The sequence below is a fragment of the Microplitis demolitor genome, chromosome 1 (genome assembly GCF_026212275.2).
Source record: "Microplitis demolitor isolate Queensland-Clemson2020A chromosome 1, iyMicDemo2.1a, whole genome shotgun sequence".
Classification (NCBI taxonomy): domain Eukaryota; kingdom Metazoa; phylum Arthropoda; class Insecta; order Hymenoptera; family Braconidae; genus Microplitis; species Microplitis demolitor.
Genome location: NC_068545.1, coordinates 17,632,677 through 17,647,023, shown reverse-complemented (window position 1 = coordinate 17,647,023; position 14,347 = coordinate 17,632,677). Strand labels below are relative to the sequence as shown.

The window sequence follows — 14,347 nt, the reverse complement described above, 5'->3', positions numbered from 1 at the left end:
CACGGAGAAGTTTTTCTTATTCGAAACACCATAGTGTCATAATAAAGCCGGACCATGGTAGCCACCTAACGGAAATTAAATTAAATACAAACAAAAATTATTGTAACCATAGTAAAATTTACAATTACAGTAATTTGTAATATAATCGTTGTCTACTTAACTATGATCATAGTAATAGCATGTGTTTTTTTCAATTTCGGCAGGTGACAAGTATGATCCGGCTTTACTATGACTTTATAGCATTGCAAAAACGAGAATAATTTCTCCGTGTACTCGATTGATATTATCTTTGAGCTAGTGTAGGGCCGTATGTTGATCAAATAATGGTACATCACAATGTTTAGTGAGCGACTATATGGGTACACTCAATGACTTTATTTAAAAAATTAATAATTATTAATCATCAACATTATTCTTCGAATTAAAATTTAATTATAATATTTAAAACTATAAAAAAAAATGATTTTTCATTTTATTTAGCAATATATGTTGATTTAGTGATTTAATCTCATTTTAATAAAAAGTGAGTAGGTAATCGGTCTTTTACTTTATTATATAATTTCTACAGCGTGATATATATATATAAGTGATTAAATATTTTATCAGAGTTTTGCGTCGAATAATTCATGTTTGTCATTATATACAACAAAGATGTCATACTGAAATCGATTTTATATAGGTTCTAAAAGAGCCTTGAAATTACCAACAAACGCCTATAAATATAAATTTATCGATTGTATTGAAATAAATATATAACAATAATATAAGTTTATGTTTATGCATCTTTGCATCCATATATATATATATTTCTATGTATCGATATATACCGCTATCTTTTTCCTCCTTTGTACCTCTAATATAAATAGTAATTCTTTTTTTATCGAATTACAATATTACGTATAGAAAAATCGATGGCTATAAACTATTTATTATTATCAATATTTAAGATCTCAGCTTAATCACAAAATAATTTTTCATAGATTCAAATACGTGAACGAGAATATAATTATTTAACCGGTGGTCTTGTAACTAGAAGGTGTAGATTTTATCTTTTCGTTGAAAAAAAAAAACAAAAAAATTGTTAATTATTCATTTTTAATTTAAATTAGTTTTTGTTTTTATTTATTTTTATAATTTGAAATTATAAATTTTTCCAATAAAACATTTTTGCAATTTTTTATAACTCTAAGATATGTTTATATAGGTATATTTATATGTTCTTTTTACGATCGGCTTCTTTCATCTTAATTTACCTTATTTTTTATTGCAGCCATTTTATAGATTTCAATTTAAATTATGACCGTGATTATATTTTAAAAATAAAAATTCTTTTTTAAATATATGAAATTACTTGATATCAATATATATTTATATGAAAGAGAACATGATTTATTTTTGACAATTATAAATTTAATCGTTCTTAGAATCATTAATTTGCTTATCTAATCTATTTCTATGAATAAATATTTAGTGTTTAAACTATCACTTTATGACGTAACAAGGTGTCAAGCTACTGAATATTTATTCAGTAATAAATAACCTTTTATGCAATAGTATAAAATTATATTTTGAAGTTAAGGTCACCGTTAGATTTATTTATCTGAAAATAATTGCTTTTCTTTACATCTGACAATTGAAAAATACTCTGATAAAATATCATAATTACAAGTTTTTTTTTTTTTTAATACAAAATAAAATTTTAATATTTGTTTACGACTTACTGGTGAAGTAAATCTTATTTTACGATCACTAATAATGACAGCTGGATACGTTAAGATAATAACTGTTATTATTATTATAAAAAAATAGACTACCTTAATTTTTTTTATTTAAAATTATCGGCCGTTACTATAATACATAAAATATTTTTAATTATTTTTCATACTATTTCTTATTATCATAATAGCAGAATGTCCAGAATCAATTACAAATAATATGATAATACATTTAATTGTCTGGGAAGATATAATTTTTAGCTCTACGGAGACATAAATTTAACAATATACTTGGACTAACGTAGATATAATTTTTTCAGTATTAATATATATTTTCACAGAAGAAAAAAAAAAAAAAATGCGGATTAAGAACATCAAAAAATTGGCTAATTCACTGACACCTGATTAATTGCCTATTTAAGTAATTTTTAAAGTCTAATTAAAACTCTTAAAAGGTTTTAATGAATCCGAGTAGATCTAAATAGATCGATCAAAATCGGAACTTAAAAATAATTAAATTAACTTTGTTCTAAATTATTTTTTCTCGAATTTACATGAAAATTTTATTTCCTTTTGAAAAATTTAGTCTAATTGAATTTTTTTTATTTTTCAGATAACACAGTTGAAAATCGACAACAATCCATTTGCCAAAGGATTTAGAGATACCGGAGCTGGTAAAAGAGAAAAAAAGTGAGTATCGCTTCTAAAACTTATGTAATTTTATTTTATTTCAATTTTATTTTCTTTTCTTTTTTTCTACTTGAACCGTACATGCGAGTAAAATAATTCAATTATACGTAAAATTTTTTTTTCTTCCCAAAAAAAATTTTACTCCAGAACAAAAATAAACAATTTAAGTTGGATTTATTAATTTCAATAAAATATGATTGATTTATCAATATTTTTTTAGCGATCAAAATATTCCTACTTTGTTTCGATAAACAAATGTAAAAAAATTGTATTTAATAAATAATTTTTTTTCATCAATAAATATAAACACAATCTATACGTATACATAAATACGTATATGGAAAATGTAATTTTGTTTGACATAGTTTATAATTGAAATCCAAAACCGTATTATATAATGTATCATTTTCTAAAGTGAGTCCCAGTAACAAAATAATAAATTTAAACTAGTAGTTGATGATCCCCAAAAAACCGTCAAGGGGTTTGTATTCGAATTCTCATTTGCACCCTCTAACGGGTCATGATCCGTCCATTTGTATTCAATATTGCAAGTTTATGGGCTTCATGTCGATTCACCCCTTGGGGCTATTGCTACCACATCGTCGTGGTTATATCACGCTGTCAAACGCTCAATGAAACCTATTTCGATTTAACTAAAGTCATATTGTATACCATAAGAGAGAATTCAAGTGGATTTTCATAGTATTAACTTTACTATGCATAGAATTTTCCTCACACATCAACATTAATTATGCATATAACATACACGAATGTGCAGCGACGATCGAGGAAACTTAGTGAACAGTCCCTGCTATAGCCTGGAGGCTTATTGTATACAAATATACATTTTAAGTATTTATTGTTTCAGCTATTATATAAGCGCGCTTTTTATTGGTGGCATAAATATTTTTAGCAGCATTCAGCTCCTTTTCGAACATTTTCTTGCATTTAAACCACTAAACACCACTAAGTAGTTCTCTGGGTTGTAAACAACTTTACTGAATATTCTATTGACTTGTAGACAGTGAGTCTAGTTTTTCCAAAACAAAAAATGGTGTGCAAAAAAAAATCTGAATTGTTTTAATATTATCAGTTAGTTTATTTGTACATGAACTTTTTTTTTAAATAAACTTTAAAAGACTATAATATAATTTTATTGAAAATTATTATTTGAATATTCGTTCAATTATAATAAATAAGTTATAAATAGTTTGAAAGATTCACTTAGTTGATATCTTTATCTATTCTTACTGTCAGCTCCCTAAAGAGTGGAAGCAACGCCACGCGCCCGTCACTCAAAGCAATTAAATTTTTTTTAGTCACAAGTTGCCAGTCAATAAAAATAAATTTTTTGTTGATATTTTATTAACTATAGTTTCATACATATATTTAAAATGAATAAAGGTGTGCATTTATAGATTTTTAAAATAATTAAATTTTTACTCAAAATTTTGAAATGGATATTAAACTGTAATACTGTAAAAGGATTTTAAAAAAATGAATGAATGGCTTTAGTCAGAAAAAACTGCGGACATACATATATACCTTGAGATAAAATATATTAAAGAATTCAAAAGTGTGGAACGTAGACACGCAAGTTGTGTTAAAAAGTTAAAAATGGTACGAAGACGTTAATAAAAAAGTGGAAGGATGAAAAAGCACGAGGGTCAAAAGCAAGGTGGTATGGGGATGAAGTTGGAACATAGCCAATCATCGGATTAGCATACTGATGTTCAGAGGCGGTGCTATCGTTAACGTTGAGGGTGCCACTCTTGAAGCCGGCTTTGAATTTTATATTAGCACTACGAGCTATTATACACACAAAGAACATTCTTGAGTCTGATCGTCCGCGAAAAAGATTACACACTCGCTAAATGCATCCATAAAATCTTTATTATTTATTTCAATAGTCAATTAATTATAACATTTATTGTTTTTTCATCGTTTCTGATGATTTTGCAAAAAACCAAATAAAGAAGAAATAAATGCGGTTTGAAGTTTAATTTTTTTAGAGGTGTGTCCAGAATTTAAAATTAAAGAAGGGACGATGGTTAAACCCTCTAACATTATCTAATCCGAGTTCTAAAAAGGGTCGAAAGATCAGAGTTACATATATATACGACATTAGCTACTTTATAAACCATTCTTTCTTTCTATCTTTCTTTATTATTCTTTTTCACTCGTTACTTGAATTTGTCGCAGCTATAAATGTAAAGCTAGTGAACGTTGAGGGCAATCGTGAGATGATGTTGAAAATGAACCCCCATCAGGGGTCGTATTAGTCTTCGCAAGCGCTGAAAGGGTGGATTATAATTCCGCACAACGAGGGGTCGCCGAGGGTGGACGATGATACTAATAATAGTCAAGCGAATCCTGCGGTGTCAAAGGCGTTGTCACCCTTTTTCCTCTAACACGAACGTGTCAGGCATAACATGCAGACCACAAATGCGTTGATTCCAACAAAAACGCGACCTTAAAGATTTTATCTTTACTCCGACGCGTCATAATAAATTTTAAATCTTTTTATTGTAAAAATTCATTTTTAAGTATTCAACAAATCTTCTTAAAAGTTTAGTAACAATAAGATTTTTTTATTTTTGTATAACAAAATGATGAGTAATTGTTGCACGGAGAGAAATGTATGGTACTTATCGCCATACTCTTATTACAGTATTGCAGCAAGTACCATAAGTATGGCGTTATTCACCATACTGTATAGTACAGAAAATTTTGCGTAGCTTACATGTCTGTATAGCAGAATTGACCAGACAAGTATGGGCTTGAGGCCCATACTACATTGAAGAAACGGCAACGCCACTAGGGCATTCCGCAATAGATCTTTGTGCGGTAGTCAATACACTATCGGATTACTTTCCATACCGCATAGATGTAGCGGCAATTCTCCATCAATAAAAAAATGAAAATTTATTTATGTAAACAAGTGTATGTATCATTGTGTATGTTAGGAAATAATTGTTATTTAAAATATATGTGAATTGTTAGTTGTGTTAAAATATAAAAAAAAAAAAATATACTTTTCATATAAAAAAATATATTAAAAATCTATAAAAAGTATATAAATATGTATGAAAATATATTTTAAATAGCTAACTTTTGGCGAATTTTCGTATATATTTTAAATATATTAAAAATATATCTTAAAGTACATAAAAATTATAGTTAAGAAAATATAAAAAACATATATCGAAATACATTTTTTTATATAAATTTTATATATTTTTTTTGCCTAGGTTTCGTTACAATAAAAATATCATTTATATATACATTGTTAATATATTTTTTTAATATTTATTAATATTATATATAATTTTTTTATATTTTTATATATGTATTTTTAATATATTCTAATATAAATTTTTAACATATTTAAAATATTTAAAAAATATATGAAAATCAGCCAAAGGTTAGCTATTTCAAATATATTTTTTATATGTTTATATATTTTTAATAAATTTTTTTTATAAATTTTTTTCATGGGGGATATAACCTATTTTTTGAATCAAATAAACTTTGGTAATACTACAATATTAGTATAAGTAATTTCACAACATTGAATCGCGTTATCTACCAGAAGCATTGTGGATACCGCCAAGCAGCATAGGCTTGACGCTCATACTGACATAGGCTCATCCGCAATGACTATCGTGAATGTTACCATTCCCGTGATGGTAAAATCATCTATACTTACAATTTTTAAGCGAATGAAAAAATCCTTGCTACCATACAGTATGGTCCAAACCACCATACAGCATAGTAGTATCCGCGAAAAGTTTCTCTCCGTGTGGTTAATAATTAGTTATCTATTATTTAACTAATTATTTCTGGAAGATTTAATTATTCAAATGACATTGTCTAATATAATTGGCGTGTCAAAAGTCTATCATAATGTTACGCTTGTAGTCACAACTTGAAACTGTTTATGAGGGAGGGTATATGTATTTCATTCCCCAGCAGACAGCATGTATGAACCGAGGTACTATCGATTCGTACCCATAAAAGACAAATATACCTACCTACTGGCAAATCATCTCTTTCACTTTTATATACTCTTTCATTTTCTCACTCTATCTTATGAATAGTATATATATGTGCAATGAAGACATGCGTGGCGTTCATGTACCCCGTTGATCGCATTATACGGTATTAGGGAAAGAGAGCTTGTAATCCGCTTTGTCGGGTAACAAAACCGAGTCTTATACGTATATAATATACTTTGCTTTCGATTCATATCATCAGAACTTGCAAAACTGATGATTGAAAAATAAGTTATGTATATCGAAAATAGTCAACTATAAATACATGGAAAAATTAAAACTAAAAAAAAAAAACTAGTTTCATTTTCGCGTAAATAAATCTTTTGAACCCGGATGTGAAAAAGTTCCAGCTAAATTGTAATTATTAAAATTTATTAGTAATAAAAGTATTATAATCTGGAATAATTAATTTTATAATTTAAAATTTTACTTGAAACTTTAAACCGGGAAAATAATATTCCAAATTTTGAAGCGACATGCGCGTGTACATGATTTTAAATATAGCAATTCAATAATTATGATATTTAATGCTTCACGGAAAAAAAATTGGTAGCAGCTACCAATTGGCGATCGGTAGCCGCTACCGATTAATTTTCGTAACAGCTACCGAAATAATCGGTAGCTGCAACCGATTATTTTTTCCGTTTTTAAAGGAAGAAATATAAAAATGATGAAAATAATGTATGCATCAAAAATATGTCATATTATTCATTTTTGCACAGAAAAAAAAAATTATGTTGCGATTACTGAAAGAAGGTTATTTAAATTATATGATTTATCTTATATAATATTTACTGAAAAAATATGTCAATTTAAAATATAGATAACTTTATTTGTGTTTTCATAATTTTATTTCATTGTAATTTTCCATGCAAGAATAAAAAACAAATTTCATTGAACAAAATTTTGAATTAAAAAAAAAATGATATTTGAAATTATTAAAAATTAACTGTAAACAGTTTAATTAATTTTTTTTTATAAATATTGCATTTCAACTATGTCATATTTACATGTGAAACTTGGTCTTATTTGATTTTTCCAACTGAAAAATTAAAATATTACAGAGTTAATTTGTAAAAATTGCATTTTTTTCAACTTTACAGTATTCAGAGCGTAAAAATAATTCAAGCATGGAAATTAAACAATGATGCATTACATGAGTCTATGGAAATTTTTTAACATAATTTTCACTGATTTTTTTTCTATGCTGTCACTTCTTTTCTATTCCAAACAGTAATTTTTAAAGTTTATTTTTTTCCGTGTGACTAAATTTGTAAAAAAACATTTTTTTCTTATTATACTGGCATTTAATATAAACAAATAAATTGTTGCTTTTATGTGGGTGGATAAATATAATAAAATATCAGTGAACCAGATGTATCTAGTTAAGAGTTTTGCACACGTGTAAATGATGTGATATTGTCACGATTTTTCATGTTGGCTAGTTTTCTCTAAAGTCTAACTCTAAATCTATATCTATCCTAGTGATAGTGGGTGGACATCAGAGAGTTTTCAGAGTCAGAGGTAAAAAAGGGTGCTCATACGAGTAGTAGAGAACATTGAGAGTTAGAGTCCCATCGTCAACGCAGTAATCGATCTGTCGAGGCGTCACGCAGTTCGTAAACACGAACAAGTCTATCGTGTGCGATCAACGCTTTGCCCGCAGGGATAAAAAAAAATAAAATAAAAAGTATAAATAAATAGTTGTAGCACTATAACGACAGAGAGAGTAAGATTAAACTCTGGCATGATCGTGATGCGGGACTAACGATGGGGCGTGCATGCAAACCGCTTGTTTGCCCAAACGCGTGTGAGTTAAAACTTTACAAAGTTCTCTATGTATGTATAGAGTTATATAGACATGTGTGCATGTATTTTGTATATACAACTACGGAGGATTGCAATTTGCGATGGTTAGAGGTGTGAAATACCTTCGTGATTAAAAGGTTGGCTTTATCCATTCCTAGCTAGTGTAGTTTCCCTCTGGATCATTCTATACTGACATTAAAATGATTTTTTAATCGATAGTCATCTAACTATATATATTTAACTTATTTAGACATCAAGATAGAGTATATAGTTAATTTAGTTTAAAATATATACCGCTTGTATATCTTTTAATATTTTATTATTATTATTTCATAATTAACCAGATTTAAAATGATAAATACAAAAAACGCCATCTGGCAGACAGAATGAAAGAGATTCGAAATATTAATTGATAGCAAAATTTAATTCTACACAGAAAAAAAAAATATTTTTCGGCTCAAAAAAATTTTGAATTATGAATTAAAAACAATAATTTTCTTGGGGCGAGAAGAAATTTTCTTGGAACGAAAAAAACTTTTTGAGGCCAGAAAAAAATTCTTGCGTCAAAAAAAATTTTCTAATCCCAAGAAAATTTTTGTTTTCAATTCATAATGCAAAATGTTACTTGGGCCAAGAAATCCTTGTATTCCGTGTAAATACGGTCATAAAAATTTTTATTTTGCACATCTCAAATTTGAAGCATACTTAAGGTTCTTCCAATCACAATTAATTATTTTTTCGTATGGGAACGATTGAAAAGAAAGAAAATTGAAATTATCGTTTGAATTTTATAACTTCTTTTTTACGAATGAAACCATGAAAATCAATTTTTTGCACACCTCAAGCACAAAAGCGCTGAGGGTGCTCTACTATCGCTCAATTTTTTTATGTAATTTTGAAAAATTTAAACGTCGATAATTTCTAAACCAAGCAGCTAATTTTGCTCATTTGTGAACTTGGCCAAATTAATCACCCAAAGATAAAGTATAGAAAATTAAATTTCAATTCGATTAGTACTTTTACGCGTTGTATAGAATGAATACATATATAAATAAGTATATAAACTTTTGATCCGAGGATATTTTTCGAACAACTTAAGTGGTTGATTGATTATAACTTATGATAATGCTTTTTTCAAAGAAAAAAATTATTTCTTTAATGACAATAATTTTCTTTTAAATGATATCATAAAGTAGAAACTTGATTTACAATTTTTTGTTCAAAATAAAAAACAAAAAAAAAACAGTTGTTTACAGTATCCTATCAAAAACAAATCAGACAAAACTTTCGCGAATATAACAGTGACAATATATCTTAAGTATTGCGAGGTCGTGACACATGTAATTGACGCGAAATTGAAAAAAGTTTTGCCTGAAGGCATGCCGTCATTTCCAGGCGAATAGAAAAGGCGTTCGCAGCACGATTAAGATAATTAATTTAATACCTTAAGTGCTTGAGGCACTATTTGCTGAAGCTTGGACTCTCATAAATCCTTTAGTTTTCCTTCTAGGTACTCAAGTACGCTACCAAGTAAATGAGTGTATAGTTATTATTATCATCGTAAACAGGTTGTAAGGATAACTAAACCCACAATTCATCGTGCGTGCTTTATAGCGGTTGTGTGTTTGCATCGTCGACTCACCGACTATTTGCCGATAGTGACCGTTACGCGTAACAACTTCATAAGTCACAATCCATGCTTTTTCCCTCTAGCTCCATGATTCAAACGTCTGAGAAACAGAATTTTTTTTTACAGAAAATGTTATTATTATTTTATCTTGTACCATGTTATTAATTTATATGAATATTATTATTACTTTTATTATTACTTGCATTCGACATTGTCGAAGTAATTTATGCTCAATTGCTAACTCTCAGTCGTTGTTGCAGAAGACAGGCGATGTTGACTGTTTCTGGAGGCACTTCCCGATTAGCGTCAGGCGCACCAGCATCACCAGAGAAACGTAGATCGTCAAATTCAGTAAATGATATGTTAGATGATGATGACAAACTACTAGACGTAGTGGGACCTGATACACCACATCCGGCGCAACATCATCGGGAACGTGAACACTCGAGGGAACGAGACGATAGAATGAGTGAACGTGGAGAAGGCAGTGAGTCTTCGGGCTCAGAAAGTGGTGGAATACCTGGTGGACCAACTTCTGAAGGTCCAAGGCCAGATGTATCAGTTGGACCACCTGTACTTCATCCACCTTTGTTACCGTACTTTTATCCACCAGTACCTGGTCTTTATCATGGACATAGCCCACTGCTACCACCAAATCCATTAGGACTTCATGGTGGTGTAACACCAGGAATGCTACTCAATGCTCAGCTTGCTTTGGCAGCCAGTCAACATACAGCTTTATTCGGTCATTATCCACATCCTCTTTCGAGTCCACTTCATCAGCTTAAAGGACACCGATTTGCGCCTTACACTTTACCTGCTCCATCACATGGTTCGGCTTTTGAAACAGTAACACCCGGAAGTCGAACTCTCAGTCCCAGATCACCTCCACCAAGACCACCAACTGGATCTCCAACTCCTGGTACGGGTGGTGGGCATGCAACTGCTAATAGTGGATCAGCTTCAGCTACTGGAGAACTTAAATCAATTGAAAATATGGTCAATGGACTTCAAGAGAGACGTAGCAGTAGTAGCATTAAAAAAAGATCAAGTCCAAGTTTGACGCCTGGGCATCGGAATGAAGCCGATGGTGGTGGAGGGAGTCCGTGACATGAAAATGAGCCTGTCACTAGTACCAAGGTAGATACTGAGGATGAGGATCTAGATATAACCAGCGGTGATGAGTCTGTTGATGAACAGGAACTCGAGCCAGATTCCACATCAAACCCTTCGTAGCCGAGATTATCCGTTAATGTTCTTATAAGCGAGACGTCTTCAGACAATTTATTATTGTCTAATATCAACACTAATGACGACTTGTTGCTTTAGTCTCAATGAGGTTATTAATAACAAAAATAATAATACGGCCACGATTACAAGGATGTGGGAATCATATAAAGTGCAATTTTTTGAGTGTTACAAGTATTTTCGACTAACGGCGATGTGTTTGCGTGATGTAATTAAATTTTAGACTTTACGAATTTAAAAAAAAAAAGAAAAACGAGAATTGTAAAGAAAAAAAAAGTAATAAGTTGAGAAATATTTATTTTCTCTTGTGACGTGTGTAAATATAGTTGATATATATAATATGCCTGTACTGGAATTATTACGAGATGGAATCAGTTAATAGTGCTGTGGACACTTATTAATAAAATGACGATCTATTTAGTGATATATATAAATATATATTATATTATATTATGTAATCGGTGCCAGAGCAGTTAAATCTTTGTACATTTAATCAAATAATAACAATGACCGCGTTACGTGAAAAATTATAAATATTCAGGAGAAGAGGAGCCGCAAATATTGCCTGCGAATACTTTTAGGACTTAAGAAAAATTACATAATGATCTTTATCTATGAGTAAATATTGCAATATAAAATAAAAAAAAAGTAAAAAAAAAAAAATGTTTTAAAATAACATGAGCACCTCTACTCTTTGCAGACCCAACTGTAAATATGTACCCTAGCGATATATTAATATTATATTATATAATTATATAAATATATTATAAATACAACTACCCCCTTCATATTAATTATTGAGTATAATAAGTATAATAATAAATAAAATTAGTGCTACAGGAAACAAATCAATGTGTTGAACACTCACGCTGTTCCCACCATAAAAAAAAAAATAATTATTTGCGCCGTAACATAAAAAGTACTCAAAATATGTGATCGACTGTTAATTTTGTTCAACGAGATTCAATTATCTCAAAATATTTTTTTTTCCTCAGGAATATTTTTATAATTGTTATTGATTAAAATATATGAGTGTGAATGTAGCGGATATGAGACAAATTTTAAATTACAAATAAACGAATTAAACAATTAACAAAATAAATAAAAAAAAATGCGCATACTGATTTTGAAATTCTATAAATGTGCGTTTTTTAAATTTTATTCCATTTAAATTTAATTCTCTTATTTCAAAATTTTTTAAATTAGCAATTATCAGCTACAATCACACTCGTACTTAAATATGGTCAAAGGAATTGGTTACGTTATAATCATTACAGATAAAATATTTTAAATGTTTATAAATTTATATTTTCGGTACTTACTACAAAAATTTATTTCAAATTTTTTTTTTTTTTATAAAATTTCCACTCAAAAAATTTCACATTCGATAGATTAGTTCCTTTTTATGTTTACCTGTTCAAACTAAATATTTATTTATTTAAAAAATTCAGATTTTTTTTTATGAGTGCAAAAAAAAAATAATCAAATTGATTGATTAATTTGTTTTTGATAAACTTGTATAATATAAATATAAATGTAGATAATTATGATGTGCGTAATTGAATGAATAAAATAGCAAGAGAATAATTCAAAGCATCGCATGAAAATACAATAAAATGTAAATGGTGATTAATAAATAAATAAATAAATAAAAAGTCGCATTAATATTTAAAACATTTATTATATTACTACTAATAATAATAATATTAATAATAACTATAATTATAATAATAATAGATGTAATAATGATATATTAATAATAATAGTAATAATAAATTTAAAAAATTAGATGCAAGTGTTCCTTCATTGTTTATATAAATATCAATCTTATTAGATAATGTCAAAAATAAACATCACTTTTAATGCTTAAACAATTTTATTGACTTATAATTAAATATGTGGAGAATAAATATAAATATTACAGCCGTAAAATATATTAAATCTAACTGCATTAATGACCTCTTTACAATTTTTACATATTCAAATAATGCAGTTTTTTACTTGTGATAGTTGTGAGTGGAAACGAAAAAAAAAAGTATGATCCTGAAGTTAGCCGACAATTCAAAATTTTCGGATTATTTTATTTTTCAACAAATTAATTACAAAAAAAAAAAAAAAACTTAAAATATGCGTATGTAGAAAATTAAAAAAGTAATAGGTGCAATTTTTTATATATATATATATTATTTTTCAATAATTAATCGTTTTTAGAAAAATTTAAAAATCATTAGACGTTGGCTAACTTTCGTATCATAAAAAGTAAATGAAAATAATAAATTTTATTAAATAATTTTACTCCAATAATTTTATATTTTGTTCAAAATTTTTAGCCGAAAAAATTTGGAGTAAAATATTTGTTATTATTTGTTTTTAAAATGAAAATAAAAAAAAATTATCAGTAGTATTGACCAATAGATCAATAAATTTTTCTAATGTCTGTTATAAAATATAGACCAAGATAAAATATGAATCTCATGTACGAACAAAATGTCGATCAGTTAACAATGAAAATGACAAATGTGAAATATTAAAAATTTATTAAAATAAAAAAGAAAAGTATTGACTTTTTAAATTGTAATTAGATAATGGCGCTTTTAAAATTTGCGGAAGCTCATTTAAGGGGAAGAAAAAAAAGCAATAACAAAAAGGTCATTATATTGATCATTATTTCCCGAATCATTATTATTCCTACGGTATGTATTGTATATTGTACACCTATAGAAAAAAGTCAACCTTTCCCGTTCCTTTTTTCCCTAAACCATGAAAACTTCCACCCGACTAAAAGTTATATATATATTAATTTAAAAATATACAAATGTTTTATTATTTATTTAATGTCCTTACAACATAAACTCCCTTTATTTTACATCCTTTCATTTAATAGATAATTAAATACTATCAAGTAATATTTCGTTGAATAATTTAATAAAACTTTGATGCTTGTTCTAATTTATTTGTTTATATATTTTTGATTTTTATGAAATATCAATCGTCAAATTTTAAACAAATTAAACTGAAAATTTTTACTGTTACTAGTTAAGAATTTCAGGATTCATACTCAGATATTTTTAAATTTATAAACTTATTATATAACTCAGATTAGAATTAAAATTTTTTTTTTGTCAATTTTGTAAATTTTTTATAAGAAAAATTTTTGCACAGGAATTTTTTCTGAAATTTACTTAAAATGTTGGAGAAAG

At 27.8% G+C, this 14,347-nt stretch overlaps 1 protein-coding gene across 5 annotated transcripts in view; it reads left to right on the top strand.

Moving 5' to 3' along the window:
• Nucleotides 1-13,919, top strand: part of LOC103575814 (optomotor-blind protein) — a 93,299-nt gene extending 79,380 nt beyond the window's left edge. For 4 of the 5 annotated variants that reach the window (XM_008555764.3, XM_008555769.3, XM_008555765.3 and 1 more), the window contains 2 exons: nucleotides 2,329-2,405; nucleotides 10,160-13,919. In XM_008555764.3, the coding sequence (XP_008553986.1) occupies nucleotides 2,329-2,405; nucleotides 10,160-11,009 (927 nt within the window). In that variant the 3' untranslated portion in view covers nucleotides 11,010-13,919. The remainder of the gene's footprint in view (nucleotides 1-2,328; nucleotides 2,406-10,159) is intronic. The other variant, XM_008555766.3, reaches the window with a different exon arrangement.
• Nucleotides 13,920-14,347: the final 428 nt, after the last annotated feature.